The sequence below is a fragment of the Orcinus orca genome, chromosome 17 (assembly GCF_937001465.1).
Source record: "Orcinus orca chromosome 17, mOrcOrc1.1, whole genome shotgun sequence".
Lineage (NCBI taxonomy): Eukaryota > Metazoa > Chordata > Mammalia > Artiodactyla > Delphinidae > Orcinus > Orcinus orca.
Window position 1 is genome coordinate 43,719,444 of NC_064575.1, and position 19,476 is coordinate 43,738,919.

The window sequence follows — 19,476 nt, forward strand, 5'->3', positions numbered from 1 at the left end:
GCTTGCTAGAAGCTCCAAGCCCACTCCCAGAGATTTTGTCTTTGCAGGTTGGAGACAGGGTCCAAAGAGCTATTTTATGGAGCACGCATTTTAGTGATTCATGTGAAATTCTGGTCCAGCTTTGAAGCTTTGTCATAAGCCCAAAACATTAACCTAGAAAAGGAGTTTAATTTTTGTAACTGCCTCTTTCTATGCCAATCTGCCTAACAAGACATATTTGAGGATATAAAGTGTTTATTGTTCTACAATTCCCTGTATAGCCTTTATTTTTGAAAAGACGAGTTAAAAATAAAATCGGCATTAATAGCATAAGAAGTATCTGTTCAATATGTCCATCTGAAGAAAAGATACCTAACGCCACTGGGTCTGGATTGACAGGACTCTGCTGCCTGGAGTGGCTGCTGCTACCGCTGCCGCCCTTTTTTAAGTCCTCAGCATCGCTGTACCGCCGGATCCAGTAATTCAATTCCTCCCGGTCCGCTTCCTGACATCGCCTTAGTACAGTGAGAGATCGCCTTGTTTTTTCTACCATGTCCATTATGCAGTTTAACAGCTATGGAAGAAATGGGCAGGGGGAGAAAGGAAGGATATATTATCAATCACCACAACTCATAGACTTTCGTGGGTAATGAAACAAACTATTTTAGGACAATGAAGAATGCTATTTTATTCTGAAGGCTTCCGTCTAATATTTTCAAAGGTTAGATTTGACACAGAGATCCAATAGATGAGTTAACTCAATAGGAATGAGAATAAAATGTGGGAGGCATGACAGGGATATTTCAGCTGAAGTAAACCCATCTTTCCAAATACTAATCCCATTACTGGATAAAATAAATAACTCTCTACAAATAAAACAGCAGCCCACTGATCTGGCTTTAGGGAATCCTTTCCATGATCTAAACACTTCTCTTATATAAGTGGCCTTGATATCAATTTAGAAATCAAATCCTATATTCTACTTTAAACATTCTCATTTATTACTTTTTCAAGGATGGCAGAAAATACCTTCAAAGCATCCCCACACTTTTATCATGTCACCTCACTCCAGCTGTTTTCAAAACATTTTTTGAAATGATTACCAACATCTTACATGGTCAAGATGTTTCCATTCCTCTGCCCATTCTCTGTCTGTCAGTCTGTGATCAATCATTTCTTCTTGACGTGTGCCATGCAACCCTATAAATATAAAGAAGGTTGAATCACCCTAAAACATTAAGGACATAATCCATATGCGCATAGGCACTTAGCAAAGACTATGTGGGCAAACTAAAGGATGTGAAAATATATTCGATTTTTGAATGGAGGCATGAGTCATATTCAGATTCAGAATTACCTCATGGGTCTCTCATAGAATGATAAAATGTCAGAAAACTAGAAGGAACTTTAGAGGTCATCTGGTCAGAACCATTTCTTTTACACATGAAGAGATACCAAGCCCTGAGCCAGTTATCCATATAATGTTCCCTAAGTGAAAATATAAATATATCCTGAATCTTAATAAATACAAGAAACCACAAGTATACATTAAGTGGTTTCAAAGTGTGGCTTTCCTGAATTAAAAATGAAGATAGCATAAATTGTTTTACATGAATAGGGATATGCTTTTCTAAAACAAGCACGGTAAAACTATTCCACATTTCAGCATAGTATAAATGAACACAATCCTATTACATACACCTTCATGATAAAATTAGGCCATGAAGAGAGGGCTTGCATAAGATAAAAGCAAAATATATTCATTCAATTTATCAAAAAGTAAAAACTAAAAATAAATTGGACATCCTCTATGAAAACAAAATCAACATACCAGATATAATTTTGGACAAATACCATAAATCCAAGCTAAGAAACTAAAAATCCTAATTTGTAGTCCACAACATAAATATTAATGCTCTTTAGCATCACAGTTAAGATGCTACCATGAAAAGGTAATAAGGAAACACTTACCAAGTGAGAACAATAGTAACGAACATGAGCAATTAGCCAGGATGCTTATCAAAATAAAAAATTAATGTGTCTTCCTAAAGGGACAGGGTGAAAGAAAGGGTCTAATCAGAGATACCTAGAAACGCGTGGCTCTTCTGACAAATTGTGTAAAACACCTCATGTTCTACTATCAAGGAAAGGCACTAGGCTATGGCAAGATTTTCCATTTTAAACAATTAAAACTATTTATTTTAGTTGCCAGTTCTCACTGTTACTCTGAATAGCAAATTAAGTTTGACATGGTTTAGGCTTCTATAGACACCTAGGCTCTTTTTCTGAGGGAGTTATGTAGGAGTTAAATGACAATAAAAGTTATGAGACACTGCATTCCACTTTTTGTGAAATCTGAGTGGTTAGAAATCCCCTTTTAGCTGATTTAGGGAAATAAAGATAATGAGTCATATGACTTTTTTCAGCCAACCATGAAAATACAATTTAATTTATAGCTGATGGAAGTGAGCACATACATGTCAACTTTCTCAGACTAAATTAAAAGCTAAATATAAAACACTGCACCATTCCTCTCCAATTAGAATATATTCTGAAATATATTTTTAAAGCTAAAATTGTCAATGCCACCTATTGGTAAAAAAGTAAAATTGCAAATAAGCTTTAATAATTTGCATAATAGAAAAGACATTGGAGAAGAGTAATATTTAGTTATTTCTCTGTTGTGACAATTTCAGGTTGAAATGTTTGCAAATATGTTATTTTTATTGACTTATTTTTTGCCTGTGTTTTAGGGAAAAAGCACTAGCATTGAAATGAGTCATCACAGAAAACAACTGGAGAGTGATAAAGATATAAATGCGGTGTTAAGATTCATGATGGAGGCTTCTTACTATATTGGCCTATATAAAGACCAAGAACTTCAGAAGTCTTAAAAGTTTCAAAACTTCAGCAGATTAAATCAATAGTGACATGAGCTCTACCACCGGGAATAATATTAACGAGCAATAGGATGTCTGTGGCTAATGGGATAACAGCATTTGTGGAACAGTGCTAAGCATCATCTCACTTAACAACAATAGAAAAATAATAAGTACATTAGAAACATGTTTGAGCCCAAGTACTTGGTGAAAAAATACAGGTCTCATATGTTTGCTGCTTTTGAGCTCTGAAGGTCATTTGTTGGATACAGCCAAATCTTTAAAAAGAAAAAATAAAACAACTCAAATTTTTACATTTATTAATTTTTCTATTTCAGATACTTAAATATTCATCACCACACAATTTTTATTTATATCCATAATACCAGAGGGATGTACTAGGGGAAAGCAGTTCAGACTCATTAAAACACATTTTCATTTGTGGGCAATCTGACACTAATGTTGAGTCTTACCCAATTCCTAACTAGGCTGAAACTCTAAGTTTATTTATAAACTAATGCTGCCTGTAAAATTATTTTATTAAAAGATTCTAGTGAGTACACGTCTCGGCAAATATGTCTCTACATATAATAGACATTTATAAGTCGTACCAGACTAAGTATACATTTATGACCATTTTTATATTCTCAAAATGGCGGCCTGATGTAACACCATGATTTGTTACTCATACGTCAAGGTTTTACTTTACTTTAACACATAATAAACTAGGCCAGGCTTCAGGGACGGTTAAGTAGTTGCGTATATTTATAAAGACTACCACTATTAGTTTTATAAGCTAATATAATTAAAAGGTAAGGAACATGGTCTGAACATAAAACCAGTGGGTACAGATATAACCCATAAAGGAATATTTTATATTACTAGATGAAAACATAATCATTGAATATAAGCATAATTAGTTCCTTGTTGATTACTCTGTAGTGTACTGGAACTAATATTTCATAAAATAGAATCTGCTGCCTAAGAAATAGGCCATTTCCTGGCACTTACAAAGTGGGGTATCTTGAGTTGGTCTTACAATGACCTGGTAACTCCACTTCTATTTGAAAATAATCATGGTTTGAGGGCATTAGTCATAAATAAATGGCTAGGCTTTTGCTTTGAAGGGAGTTGTTATCGCATTTGATTTCAGGGTCAAAATATCAGTCCAGACTGAGAAATAATATAACCATTTTTGAGAGCTCTTTGAAATGGTACCTGAGAGAACATTAGACAGATTGGTTATTAAGAAAGAACAAATTATATGCTTAGCCATTTGTCTGACACACTATATAAATGTAGAAATGATGTTGTGGGGAAGTGAAACTACTATTTTACTATCTCACATCCAGGGCCTCCATCGTCCCTCCCCTCAACCTGACTCTCCCTTTCTGCTTTCTAAACATTTGGAGGGTTGTGTTTTCAAGCAAAAGACCCTACATATGGAAGCCCCTATGTCCTACTAACCTAGTTAGAAGTCTAACATAAACCTCTGCTCACCACACGCTCTCTGCCTGTGGCTAAAAAAAATGTTGTCCTACTACTCAGGCAGCGAACTGGCTGTGCTTCCCAAGTTCTGAGCCTTCAGCTCTGTGTTCTGCTTTTCTACTTGGACTTCGTCCTGTGCTGCTTCCAGTATCTTGCCCACCAAACCATCCCATGTCAGGGAAGTTTGCCAGCAACCAGCTAAGAGGCAAAGGCAGTCCTGCTGCTGGACAGCATGGATTCAGGGGACAGAAAAAGACTAGAGAGAGGGCTGACTATTGCTCTCAGTTTATCACTAGGTTGACTCGCGAAAAGTCAAGAATTCAAGAAGCCCCAGGAACAGGAACAGTGCTCTAATGCTATCACCTCAAACACTGATCATGTATCAAAACTTACCTATTCGTCTTCCTTCTCATTTTTCACGGTGACCACCTGTTCTTTAGAAGACAGTGTCTCCTAAATGCTTCACTTCCAACAGTTTTATGCAAAGAAGGAATGAACACAGGCAAACAGAACACGTATTTACCCAAACTCATTCCCTTCTTTGGTATTCTGATCTTTGACACTAAATTGTCAACACTAAATTGAATCACTGACACTTCTAAGTTGGAAAACAAAAAAAAGGACTAAATCATTCCTCAAAGAACATCTGTTGACTTAAACCACAGACATAATAATACCATATTGTATTTTTCAAATACAGACTATCATAGAGACTGGAAAACTCCAAATGAACTTTGAGACTATCTGAAATAAAAGAATGAAATAAACTGATTTTTTAAAAATACTTGTGGCAGACTAACTACATACGAAATCCCTCATATTAAAAAATAAAAATAAAAACTTGTTTTGCGTATGTTAATACAGTTCAGGAGGTTGTATTTAGATGCCCCCCCTCCCCAAATAATAACCTGCTGTCCCAAAGAACGTGAGTAATTAAGAGAGAGAAAGCACAGCTGTTAAAGGACACAGTAATACCAACAAAGTTTTCTCATAAAGGAGACACTACATAAAGAAAGGGAATTTTTACCCCATCACAGATATCAAGCCTCAAGTTTAGCTGAGAAGTAATGATGCAAGTCTTGAAGCATACAGTCCCAAAAGAAGTGAAGAGATCCTTCAGTCTTACCCATAGGTCTGTTTCTGTCCCTGAGGTCCCTGTGGCTGGGGTGTCGATAGGAGTCCCTGTAGTGGTGGGCAATGGCCATATCATCCAAACGGTAATGCTGAGGTGGAGGAGGGGTGGGGTGAGGCAGGCCATTGGGCTGGTAGGATAAGCCATTATTTGGACTGTACCGCTGGCCTGGGCTAATAGTGCATGGTCGCTTGCTTGGATGTTCTGAGTGCAAAGGCTCTCTGTCAAAGCCATTTTCTTTGGTTCTGAGGGAGGAAGAAAAAGAGTTTGTTTCATAATGTACTCAGAAACCAGCATAGTTTGGACACTCACATTTGAACTTGTAATATAAACAGAATATTCTTTTACTGGCCAGAAACTTTCTAAACTCAGCTTCCTAGATCTGTGGGAATTCACTAAAACCCATGCTGAGGCCTAAATGATCACATGACTGCACAGGAGAAAATGTTCCACTTCTCATCAAATTAGCAAACATTTTTCAGTTGAAGTTCATGTGGTTCGGTCACAAATAAGAGGAAGCCTGATCTCCACTCTGCAGATAACATTTTCACTCAAAAGCAAACACTTGATTTCTAACAAATTACCCTTGGATCAACTGTATTTGGTGAAGATTCATCAAGGTACAACAGCGTCACTCTTTTGGTGAATTCTTTAGGTATACCTATTGCACCGATCCAAGCTATGTCTGACTTCCATGTCAGAGGACATCTATGAGCTGTGTTGTTCAATACATAGCCACATGTGGCTGCTTAAATTAAAAGTGAATTAACAGGGATTCCCTGGTGGCACAGTGGTTAAGAATCCGCCTGCCAATGCAGGGGACACAGGTTCGAGCCCTGGTCTGGGAAGATCCCACATGCCGCGGAGCAACTAAGCCCGTGCGCCACAGATACTGAGCCTGTGCTCTAGAGCCCGCGAGCCACAACTACTGAGACCGCGTGCCACAACTACTGAAGCCCGCGCACCTAGAGCCCACGCTCCTCAACAAGAGAAGCCACTGCAATGAGAAGCCCACGCACCGCAACGAAGAGTAAACCCCGCTCGCCTCAACTAGAGAAAGCCCGCACACAGCAACGAAGACCCAATGCAGCCAAAACTTAAACGAATAAATAAATTTATTTTAAAAAGTGAATTAACATTAAATAAAGTTTAAAATCCAGTTCTTCAGTAGCAATAGCCACATTGCAAGTGTAATCGCCACCTGTGGCTAGTGGCTATGGTACTGGACAGCACAGATACAGATCATTTCCATGATGTCAGAAAGTTCTCTTAGAAAGCACTGATCAAACTGAATTAATTAACTTAATTAATGCAATAAAACAACGTAATGTCTGGGACTGACATTACCTTGGGCTACCAAGATAATCAATCAGCAGTCATACAGAGCTAGCTGGGATTAGAAGAAAGATTGGGGCAAACCCCTTTCTTTTAAAGTTGAGGAAACACATGCCCAGAGAGCACAAGTGACCTGCCTGAAGTCATGAGATCTTAGGGCAGGGCAGGCACACCCTGACTGCATTTCATCATGTGATACACAAAACTGTACTTGTCTTTCAGAAGGAACACATTCTATAAATGAGACCTGTTAACTGCTCCTAGATTCTCAAACAGAAGTAGGGTTAAAGAAATATTTTCTGACTGAACGTATCTCTAAGAGACGAACTCAGTGTAGTCTGTAAGATAGGAATGCATCACCTCCACTTTGACTGCAAGCACAGCTCCCCAACTAATTTTTTACCTAGTAGCTGGCTCTCCTCACAAGACCAGCTCTCTATCCTTAGACCAGTGGCAGCATCTACTTTCCCTGGGAAATTTCCCCATAAGAATTCTACCAAATCACAGTAGCTACAGATTTCTGAGTGCCTTTTTTTTGGCCTTGCCGTGTGGCTTGTGGGATCTTAGCTCCCCAACCAGGGACTGAACACAGGCCATGGCAGTGCCTAACCACTGGACTGCCAGGGAATTTACATCTGCACACCTTTTTTTGATTTTAGGTTGGTTAGGTTTAGATACTTTAGACACTTTTCCCACTTTCCTAGTGCCCAGGGATAGTCTTTGTCTGATAAAACTGGAGGGATGTGAATGGAAACTGACTTGACAACAGAGATCATTTAGGGGCTAGAGGATTCTACAATGAATCGCCCTTTATGTCCCTTTAGGGTAGAATCCCAGTGACAATTTGCACACATCAGATTATAAAGGACAGAGAAGTTAGAGATAGAAAGTACAGGCACACTAAGAACTGAGGGAAACTGCAGAGTTCAATGGGAAATGAATATATGCCCAGTACATGCTGGTGAAAGATGTTCTGGAGCCAGGTGACTGTCCAACACTGGAAATGCCAGCAGGGCATGGTCCCCATGGGAGTGTCAAACAGAAGTCTCAACGCTGCTCCTGTCAAAGTATCTACAGTAAAATATTCTGACTCCGTACATATTGATCATTGACCAGACTAAAATGTCTCAAACGTTACAATGCACTGCTTCAAAATAATTTTTAAAAGTGAATGGAAACATTCTAGATATATATCTTCGAAGAGGATATTTATGTGATTCTAATCTGTATTTCCATATCCTACACATTTCTGAATAATACACTTCAACATTCAATGCATAAACATTTCCAGCATAAATCAGTTGGAAAATACTGAAGACTATTAGTAGCTATGAATATAATGTCAACACAGCACCTACCTTACTGGCAGTGTGGTGTAGTGGAAAGAGCACTGGACTGGGAATCAAGAGACCTGAGATTTAGTCCTGGCTCTTCCACGACTAGCTGTGTGACCTTGGGCAAGTCACTTAACCTCTCTGGACCTCAGTTTGCTCATCTGTAAAATGAAAGGGTTGGACTAGATCAGTGGTTTTCAAACTGTGCCACTTGAGGTGCTTAGGGATTCTGCAGGCAATAAAGAGCTTTTACCCCAAACAATCAAGATTTAAAGGGCCAGAGGAACCCACTTATCATTCTTATCTATTTTAAAAGTTGAGGTTCCATCTAAGGTTTCATTTCTGAAGGAAAAAGCTGCTAAAATCAAGTTTGAAAACCACTGGACTAGGATAATTTCTGAGGTCCCTTCTAGTTTGAAAACTCTGCAATTCAGTTATTCTATATTTATTTCTAGATGTCATTTGTACAGCACAGGGGATATAGCCAATATTTTATAATAATTATAAGTGGAGTATAACTTTTTTTGTGCAAAAATAAAAAATATTCTCTAAATACCTTACAGCAGCCTAAATATATAAACATCAAAACATTTCTAAATATCAAAACATCTTTGATCCAATTGTGTCAAACCAACTCAACTTACTGGTTTTGTGTCTCCTTGTTCAAAGATAACAAGAACATTCAACACTGGAAGAATTCTTACTATTTTCAAAGTAGTTAGATACGTTATTTATCTTTGCTGTCAGATTAACCCTCTGATCAGTGCTATTACTTCAATGAGCCTGTATTGAAGCTTTTTTCCCTCCTAAAGCAAGGACAGTAATGTCCTAAGAAGCAGGGCTAGCTCCTGAGTCTGTCCTCTCATTTCTATCATGTCCTTGCAGTGACAGTCCCTATTCTGGGTCTTATCACTCTTGCAGCTATTGAAACAATAAAGCTCATCACCTCACAGAGGGAGGTATATTTCAGCAGCAAAGCATTCAAACGGCCCACATAAATAGTTATGAGAAGTCTCCCTGTGCTTCCTCCAACCACTCAAGTCTACCTATAAAGCCAACCCTATTCAAAGGATGTATGTCCAGAAAGCTAACCAAAACAACTTAATTGCTATTTGTTTGTCTGCTTCTTAGAAATGCCTAAAACTATCTAAAACCTCATTTGCTTGGGGGCAAATTCCAAATTTCTTACCTTCTCACAATGTATTAGGCAAAACTAACAAATACTTTTCATTGTCCCATACCAGCATACTCTCAAAATAACTCAAATTCTAGTGGGAAGTCTGTCATGTCTCATGGGTTTCTAGAAGGCATTTTTTGGTTTGTTTTTTATATTCTATCTCCCTTCCAGGAGAAATGTTCCTCAATATAACCTAACTACTTCAACAATTAGATGCCAATCACTTCTCTCTCAGGGTCTGATGTCCTAAGAGTAGAAGACTGCTCAGGACTCAGCTATGTGACCCTGAGATAACCTGGCTTCAGTTTCCTGCCCAGTAAAATGAAACTGATAGGAAACAATACCGTGTTTAAGAAAAAAAAAAAAAAACACACTTAAGAGACAACCTAATTTACACCTTACCCCACTTCAGGCTGTTCTCAGCTCCTCAAAACAGAGGCTGTAAACTGACTTACTTGAGAAAGACAACAAACTTTTAAAAAAACTTTCCTCTATATAAAATATTCTAAATGTCATAATAGGCTAGTATGCACTGACAATTCCTTAGTAACATGAAAATGGGGAAGAATGAAGAAAGAAATTATTAAGATCGTGGCAATAACTAGAATAAAAGGACCAATCAATTTCTTACATGACAGGAACAGACATAAGTTTTTTTCTAGATTCAAATGTTTTTTAAGTGCGGAAAACAGCACTAAAAGATTGTTCTAGGGAAAGGCAAATTGGTATAGCATAATAAACCTGAGAATGGCAAGGAAGAAACTTAAAAATTCTGATATTAGTCCTGTTACAAATAAATACATGCCTTAGGTGCTGACTTCTCCAACTGACCACACGTATTTCAAACGGCACATGTCTAAACTGACCTTGTCTTTCTCTGGTACTTCCTTCACCAGTCAATGATGCCACCTTTTACTTAGCCACCAAAATAGAAACTTGGAAGTCACTCTATAACTTTCTTCTCCAAAAAAAAGTCCTGCTGATGGTCTCATAAGCTTCTCTGGCATAGGTCCTTCTGCCCTACCTCAGGACACATTATCTTGGCCTTATCATGCCCTTGTCTTACTCTGCAGGCATCTCAGCCAGAACCAGGGCTGAGATACTGGCTGAGTCTTTAAAAAAAAACAAACAATTTTTTACTTTTTATTTTAGAAAGAAGCATATATCTAAATCTCAGGAGGTGACAGTTCTGTTAAAGTAAAGCCCAAAGACATTAATAACTTAATCTTAAACAAAGCTTCCTTCCCTTTTCTAACACATGCAGTTTGTTAAGGCTTCCACAGAAAGACTAGACACTGAATTAAAGGGCGGGGGAGTGGTCATTTAGGGCATCATATTTTCAAAACACAACTCAGTAAAAGGTCTCTTCAGGAATTTTTAGGAAATAGATTGAGTTTAGATAAGAATTTTATATAACACCCTATATTGGTATTGAATAATGTATCTGAAACAAAATACATTACAAATTCCCCTGCTTCCTTAAAAAGAAAATCAAACCTGATTCTTCATGGACAACCTGCAGTGATTTCTATGTTTGCAAAAATATCACCCTGCAGGAAGTGGGATGTTCAGATGGTGAAAAACAAAGCACTGAGTGACACAGGACCAACACTACTGGGCCACATGGAAAGAAGTGCCTTCCATCTCTCTATTGCTAAACCACAACCTAGGAGATAACTTCCTAAGAGGCGGGCTAACACCTTCTGGAGTAAAAAAGAGAGATGCAGGTAGATGTTGGCCCCTCCAGACAAAAACAAGATACCTGGGCCCTTAAGGATTACAATATGTGGGTTCCCAGAGTCTTCCCTCCCCCAAAGAGAAGGTGGAAACCTTCAGGCACATGTCCCTGGAGCTCTCCATCTGCTGAACAGTCAGACTGACTGGGAGCGGCTGTCCCCTTGTCTTCACTAATTTCTGACCACTGCTGAAGTATTCAGTTGCTACTGCTCCTGCTGTCTGGAACCACATTGTTTTTTTTTTTTTTTAAATACATCTTTATTAGAGTATAATTGCTTTACAATGTTGTGTTAGTTTCTGCTGTACAACAAAGTAAATCAGCTATATGCATATATATATATCCCCATATCCCCCCCCCTTGAGCCTCCCTCCCACTGTTCTTATCCCACCCCTCTAGGTGGTCACAAAGCACCGAACCGATCTCCCTGTGCTATGCAGCAGCTTTCCACTAGCTATCTGTTTTACATTTGGTAGTGTATGTATGTCAATGTTACTCTCTTACTACATCCCAGCCTCTTCTTCCCCTTGTCCTCAAGTCCATTCTCTACATCTGCGTATTTATTCCTGCCCTGCCACTAAGTTCATCAGTACCATTTTTCTAGATTCCATATATATGCGTTAGCATACGGTATTTGTTTTTCTCTTTCTGACTTACTTCACTCTGTATGACAGACTCTAGGTCCATCCACCTCACTACAAATAACTCAATTTTGTTCCTCTTTATGTCTGAGTACTATTCCATTGTATGTATGTGCCACATCTTCTTTATCCATTCACCTGTTGATGGACAATTAGGTTGCTTCCATGTCCTTGTTATTGTAAATAGTGCTGCAATGAACATTGCGGTACATGTATCTTTTTGAATTATGGTTTTCTCAGTGTATATGCCCAGCAGTGGGATTGCTGGGTCATATGGTAATTCTATTCCTGGTTTTTTAAGGAACCTCCAGACTGTTCTCCATAGTGGCTGTATCAATTTACATTCCCACCAACAGTGTAGGAGGGTTCTCTTTTTTCCACACCCTCTCCAGTATTCATTGTTTGTAGATTTTTTTTAACATCTTTATTGGAGTATAATTGCTTTACAATGGTGTGTTAGTTTCTGCTTTATAACAAAGTGAATCAGATTTATGTATACATATATACCCATATCACCTCCTTCTTGTGTCTCCCTCCCACCCTCCCTATACCATCCCTCTGTGTGGTCACAAAGCACCGAGCTGATCCCCCTGTGCTATGCGGCTGCTTCCCACTATCTATTTTACATTTGGTAATCTATATAAGTCCATGCCACTCTCTCACTTCGTCCCAGCTTACCCTTCCCCCTCTCTGTGTCTTCAAGTCCATTCTCTACATCTGCGTCTTTATTCCTGTCCTGCCCCTAGGTTCTTCATAACCGTTTTTTTTTTTTAAGATTCCATATGTATGTGTTAGCATTCGGTATTTGTTTTCCTCTTTGTGACATACTTCACTCTGTATGACAGACTCTAGGTCCATCCACCTCACTACAAATAAATCAATTTCATTTCTTTTTATGGCTACGTAATATTCCATTGTATATATGTACCACATCTTCTTTATCCATTCATCTGTCGATGGACACTTAGGTTGCTTCCATGTCCTGGCTATTGTAAACAGTGCTGCAATGAACATTGTGGTACATGTCTCTTTCTGAATTATGGTTTTCTCAGGGTATATGCCCAGTAGTGGGATTGCTGGGTCATACGTAGTTCTATTGTTGGGCCCATTTTTGGATTGTTTGTTTTTTGGATATTGAGCTCATGGGCTGCTTGTAAATTTTGGAGATTAATCTTTTGTCAATTGCTTCATTTGCAAATATCTTCTCATATTCTGAGGGTTGTCTTTTCGTTTTGTTTATGGTTTCCTTTGCTGTGCAAAAGCTTTTAAGTTTCATTACATCCCATTTGTTTATTTTTGTTTTTATTTCCATTTCTCTAGGAGGTGAGTCAAAAAGGATTTTGCTATGATTTATGTCATAGAGTGTTCTGCCTATGTTTTCCTCTAAGAGTTGTATAGTGTCTGGCCTTACATTTAGGTCTTTAATCCATTTTGAGCTTATTTTTGTGTATGGTGTTAGGAAGTGTTCTAATTTCATTCTTTTACATGTAGCTGTCCAGTTTCCCCAGCACCACTTATTGAAGAGGCTGTCTTTTCTCCATTGTATATTCTTGCCTCCTTTGTCAAAGATAAGGTGACCACATGTGTGTGGGTTTATCTCTGGGCTTTCTAGCCTGTGGAACTATGCTTTCTTATTCTAATCTGTCATCTACACATTTCAACTGGAGCCCTCTAATTTTTTCTTTTTAGTGAATCAATCATGGCACTTTGTTCCTGGCTGCTTTCATGGCTGTAGGTGTTTCAGAGAAACACTTTTTAAAATGACAGAAAGAAAGTAAACAAGAAAGCAAAAAAACTCTTAGGGGAGAGGGCCATTTGCTACACTACTAAAAATGACTGTATTAAATTTAATTTTGATTATTTATTTGTTCAACTAGTGTTTTGTTGTTGTTGTTTTGTGGTGTTTTGCTTTGTTTTGTTTTAGATAGCCGGTATGTGTAACATGCACTATCCTGAGCTTTACTGGACATACAAAAGTAAGCAAGACATGATCCCCAACACCCTCCCCTAAGATTATGGTTTAGTAGTAGACTTAAATGCTTTTTGGAAGTGTGCTAGCAAGAAATATTTTTACCATAAACCCAGTTTAATTAGTGGTACAAGACTTCCATACTGCTACGCAGGACCTGAACTCAGCAGCTACCATAAAGAGAGTAAAAAGTGGTATGGGAGATCAGAAGGAGAAAAGATCACTACATTTGAAAGAGCAGGGGCTATGGAGTTGGCTTCAAATTTTGGCTCTGCTATTTGCTGGCCATATGAACTGAGGAGGCTTAATCTCTATGAGTCACAGAATAGGGGCAATTATTTCAGAGCTACTGAGAGGACTATATGAGAGACGCTACATAAAGAGCCTAACACATATTTCAACAACTTAACCAAAGCACTTATTTTTCAAGCTGAGGCGTTCAGAGGCTGGGGTATTACAAACACAGTTATAAGAGTGCGGGCATTCAAGTCAGAGAACCTAGGGTTTAGAATCCCATCAGTGCCTCTTACAAGCCATGTGACCTCAGACATATTATCCAGCCAGCCTGAACCTATGCAATAGGACTGTCAGGAAATAAGTGCTGTGTGTTCATATGTAAATTATTTAGCATGGGCCTGGCACATCTTAAGTGCTCAGTAAATAGTAACCATTATTATAATATTCATGATTGGGAAGCCTTCATTCAAATAGTAGAACCTGTCTTGAGTTAGCTTGCCAAGTATGAATAGAATTATTATATACAAGAACTGGGGCAAAGAACAGAAACCATCAGTCAGAATACAGACTAAGGCATGAACAATGTTCAGCAGAGCCAGACCCTAGGACAGCAGCAAAAATAAGGCTAGCAAGTTTACGCTGAGGCTGGAGTATGGAGACCAAAATGTTCTCTACAGCCACACAATCTTTCTCATCATGTAAATGCAACTTAATGCAATTTCACTAGAAGCCTCCACAATTGACATGACTAATACAAAAAAGAAAAAAAATCATTTCTACAGGGATGATTACTCTCTTCTTGAAACCGATGAATGCATTAAAAAATGCAACACAAAACAAGAATGTGTGAATATAATATAAACCCCTCATATTTTTTCACAGAAAACTGAATGCAGCAGACAATAAAAATTTAATTCTTATTTGCATAGTCAATTAATTCTACCATTCCTTATAACTTTTCTTTTCTTTTTTCTTTTGGCCGTGCCGTGCAACATGTGGGATTGTAGTTCCCCGATCGGGGACTGAACCCGCACCTGCTGCATCGGAAGTGCTGAGTCTTAACCACTGGACTGCCAGGGAAGTTCCTACAATTCCTTATAAAGTGCATCTATCTTTTCTCTTTAGAAAGACAAAAATATTGAAATCTCATTCATTTTGCAGAAAAGGAAAAATGGATTTAGTAGGTTCAGCTGCTGTGTGCTTTGCTAACAAATCTTATACATTCAACCAACACGGTTTCAAAATGATTGCCTTATGACCCTCCAACATTCAGTGTTTTCTAGTTTACTCATTAAGCCAGGAAACCTGGCTTACTGTGAATCCTCTATCAGTATACAAATTTATAAAACCTCAGAATATTATACTGTTGCATTTGCCCACATAAGCAATTACAGAGAAAAATAAATGAGGGAAAGTAAGGAGGGAAAAAGACACAATTCTTAGTTAAGCTTTCCTTGTTTACATTCTGCACATTAAATCATATTTTGTGCAACTGGAAGATTTCAGGTAGGTAAATTTCTCCACTAAGAAGCTCTGTAACTTTAAGCAAGTTCTTTCATCCTTAGTTTTCTTAAGATAAGGGATTGGCCTCATAAATCTATAAGATTGCTCCCAGCTAACAAATTACATACTTCTAAAGCTCAAGAAAATCTTTTTAGAAAATAATGTTTAATAATTGGGGGTGGAGGAAATACATATTAATGCAACCATGTGGCCTTCATAATAAAAACCAAGATGTGTTAAACTGAGAGTAATTTAAAGCATAATTACATTAAAATGATTATATATAAATATATAGATATAGAGATAGATAGATGAAGGGGATTAATATTTAACATAAATCACTTGAAACGGGGAGGAAGGCAGTGGAGACAGTGTTACCCATACAAAACCAATGATCATTCGATTTGATTTAAGCCAGGAAGATTCTGAGTCAGAAAATCGGCATGACAGGTGAGAGCACAATGTTAAAGACAAATATAACAAAAGCTGCAACATCAAAGCTGTGAGAAAAGACATCAAATGATAATTAACAAAAAAAAAAGTATCCTTTTAAACATAGTAATTTTTAACTATTTTTGTACTCTCAAAAAAAGGCAGCCTTTGTCTAACTGTTCTTTCCCTCCTCACTCCATTTGAAACTGTGTTTTCATGACCATCATGGTGAGCAGTTTTAAAGAGGATTCTCAACTTCTAGTCTCTGTTTGAAAGTGGTCTCTTCATTTAATCAGCTCCAAAAAAGGTTTGTATTCCCTTCCTCAGCTTTTCCCATCACAAAATGGCAAGATAAACAATAAACTTTTACATATGAACAAAGAATAGAAATCAGAACTTTCTATTAACTTTCTCTAATATTTTAGGAAGAAAATAGCACGATTTTTAAATGAAAATTGTCTCTTTCTAATTTGGGTTCTAAGTTATTCTACCACAGACCTACAAATCTAGTATAGTTGTTCAGGGACTCACCCTAGATCTATTTTTAAAAAGAAGTAGAATAAATTTTACTGTTCCATACAGGAAAAAAAAAAATCATAGACTTCCCCAGAGTATTAATTTCTCTGTAAATAAAAGTAATGCTTAAAAAAAGAAAAAATATAACCAGTGACAATCACATTTAAAGATGAGAAGTTACATTTGCCAAAACCCATCCCTGAAATACGTGAGGACTGTTCAGTAGATTAAATCAGCAATCATCACAGAATTTAAGCCCGAAAGTTGTAAACAAAATATAGAGCGCTCTTTTGTTCGTGACATGTCATGAACAAATTATCAAAATGTGTTTTCTCCTCAGGTGTCAGTTTTTCCCTCTTTTAGTGACTGATGGTTCCCAGTGTTATTACAGAAACAGATTGATCTTTTTAATGAGCCAGTTTAATAGACTCCAAAATCTCACCGTGGCTGCTCATCCATGTCAGACCATATGCACCAACAAAACATTCAGTTAAACAACAAAAAAAAGCTCTGCTGTCACACAGCTCCATACTCTATAAAATTTCATATAGTAGATCTGGATATACAGATAAATAACCAGAGAAGAGGAAAATGCACATGCAAACAAGATGAAGAAAATATATGCAAAGAAATAGTAGAGGCCCATGTTTTCTTGGCTCTGATCAAATTCCCACAAGATACAAATGTATTTACACAACATATTCTCATTACCCTTCCTCCTAACTCTAAGGAAATCCATTTGCCATCTTTCCATTATAACGCACACTTCAGGGTTCCACTTGAAAAAGAATGTTCCACCCAAAGAGCAACTGTGTGAATTCTGACTCCAGCAACTGTCTATGGATAACCAGAGGAAGAACACTGAAGGCTCTTTTAAGAAAGTTCTACCTGACTGAATGCAAACATGCATGCACACACAGCTACAGATCATCAAAACAAAAATGCTGATTTTCTGTGGAATTTATATGAAGTTTCCATATCAATGTTAGCACATTGCCAAGGGCTTACCTCAGCACTGTTCAAGGGAGGTCTAAAGTCACAGTATATTCACATATAAAACACTGGGAAAGAACCAGTGGAGAAAGTGCTGGGAATATAGAGAAGTGGATAAAGCAAGTTTTCATTCTGCCTGTTACGGTTACTTAGCAGTTAGAGTTTCTAGAATAGATTGTGTCCATTTCCAATTTTGCCTATAGGATTACCTTTACATTTATCACAGCTATCTAAACCTTTCCCTGTTATCCTCTCCTCCACCCAAATAAATGTTCTTCTTCCCAATTTTCCATCTAGTCTCTCCTTAATTTCCTTTACCACACTATCTTGGAAAAATGGAGCTGAAACATCTCAATACCAGCAGGTAGTACTGATTCCCTGCAGGGTAAACGGTTAGGATCAGACAGGAATACACATGTGAATCAACTATCTTTGGGCTGCTTCTTGGTTTTTAGTATCATGTGGACACACCACTCAGACACCTGGATTAAGCAGGTGCCTTTAAAAGCTTAAGTACTCAATGCTTAAATATGATTATGGAAATACAACTTGTGAAAATAAGAAAGTAGCACTGTTGGTAGGTCATGTATGGAGGCGGGTCTACAGTGCGTCAGAAGTAAACTAACGTTTAATCTTTTGCTTTAGGCATTTTAAACTATTAAGAGATCCTATGTCAAGAGGAGAAAAATTCCAGAGATTGTAGCATAAAAACTGCTTAACAGAGGATTATGTAATAACTGTATGTAAACTGGCTGGCTTTTAATAACATTCTGATTTGCAAAGCAACTATACATTTAAGGGTAGCTAAGTTGGTCACAGATAGATGTCTCTGAGCAGCTCCAAGGATCATAAGCTCCTAGGAATCTGTGCCAGGTTGTTAACCTCTCAAAGGCTGGTCTACGCTTCCCTGATAAAATGCAGAAGGAGTGAATGGATAAGTAGAAAAAGGAAACAAAGCATATGACAAACAAGTTTCCGAATATAGTTGCATTTTAAGATTCTCCATATTTTACAAATACTATGCAAGATGCTGATAAGACTTTATATTCCTGGATTAGAAAATATTTATATATGAGGCTGAGGTATTCAGGAAAATTATTTTAGTAAGGTACATTGGAAGTTTCATGTGTATGCCTTATTCAACAACTAATTTGTAAGGTTTAATGGAGAAGGGGTTTTATTTTACATTTCTTAGAATTCTCAGTTATTAGAGCAGAGAACCTGATAGAATGAATATTGACTGATAAAATTTTTCAGCAAAAATGTCATCTATAAGTTCTATTACTTAACTCTTATCTTCACTCAGTCCATCTAGCTTCCCAGAAGTTTTCTCTTAGTTCATATAAAACCCAAATTAAATAGCTACTGCATTGTGCTTAGGCCAGATTTCAAAACCATCATGTTTTGAGAAAACTTAGAATAACAAATTTCCTAACACTGAAGGGTAAAATATGTGGTTGGGATGAATTACATAGTAAATGATAATTTTAATACAGGGATACCCTTGGAGATAATGTATGTTCAGCTGCAGAACACCATAGTAAAGCAAATATCACAATAAAGCCAGTCACACCATTTTTTTTGGTTTCCCTGTGCATATAAAAGTTATGTTTACACTATACTGTAGTCTCTTAAGTGTGCAGTAGCACTATGTCTTAAAAAAAATGTATATACCTTAATTTAAAAAATACTTTATTTGTAAAAAATGCCAAAACAACTACAATAACATTAAAGATTACTGACCACAGATTACCATAACAAATATAATAATGAAGAAGTCTGAAATATTGTGAGAATTACCGAATTCTCACAGAATTACACCGAGACACAAAATGAGCAAATGCTATTGGAAAAATGGTGCCAATAGAGTAATTCCATGCAGAGTGCCACAAACCTTCGATTTGTTTAAAAACAAAAAAAAAAAAAGAAAAAGAAAAAAGAAAGAAAGAAAGAAAAGTAGTATTTGTGAAGCACAATAAAGTGCAATAAAACAAGGTATGCCTGTATTGACTGTGTGTCTAACAACCGTCAGTGGCACTTGGCATATCTGAATATCATTCATCTTTACCTTTTCCTTTAATATTGCAAGCAGTGGTGGTGACCATTTGTAATGTATAGAAAAATAA

General features: G+C 37.3%; 1 protein-coding gene across 1 annotated transcript in view; it reads right to left on the bottom strand.

Moving 5' to 3' along the window:
- Positions 1-19,476, bottom strand: part of RUNX1T1 (RUNX1 partner transcriptional co-repressor 1) — a 128,205-nt gene that overhangs the window by 25,135 nt on the left and 83,594 nt on the right. Inside the window, 3 exon segments of the mRNA XM_049700240.1 lie at positions 352-553; positions 1,094-1,179; positions 5,473-5,723. Coding sequence (XP_049556197.1) covers positions 352-553; positions 1,094-1,179; positions 5,473-5,723 — 539 coding nt within the window.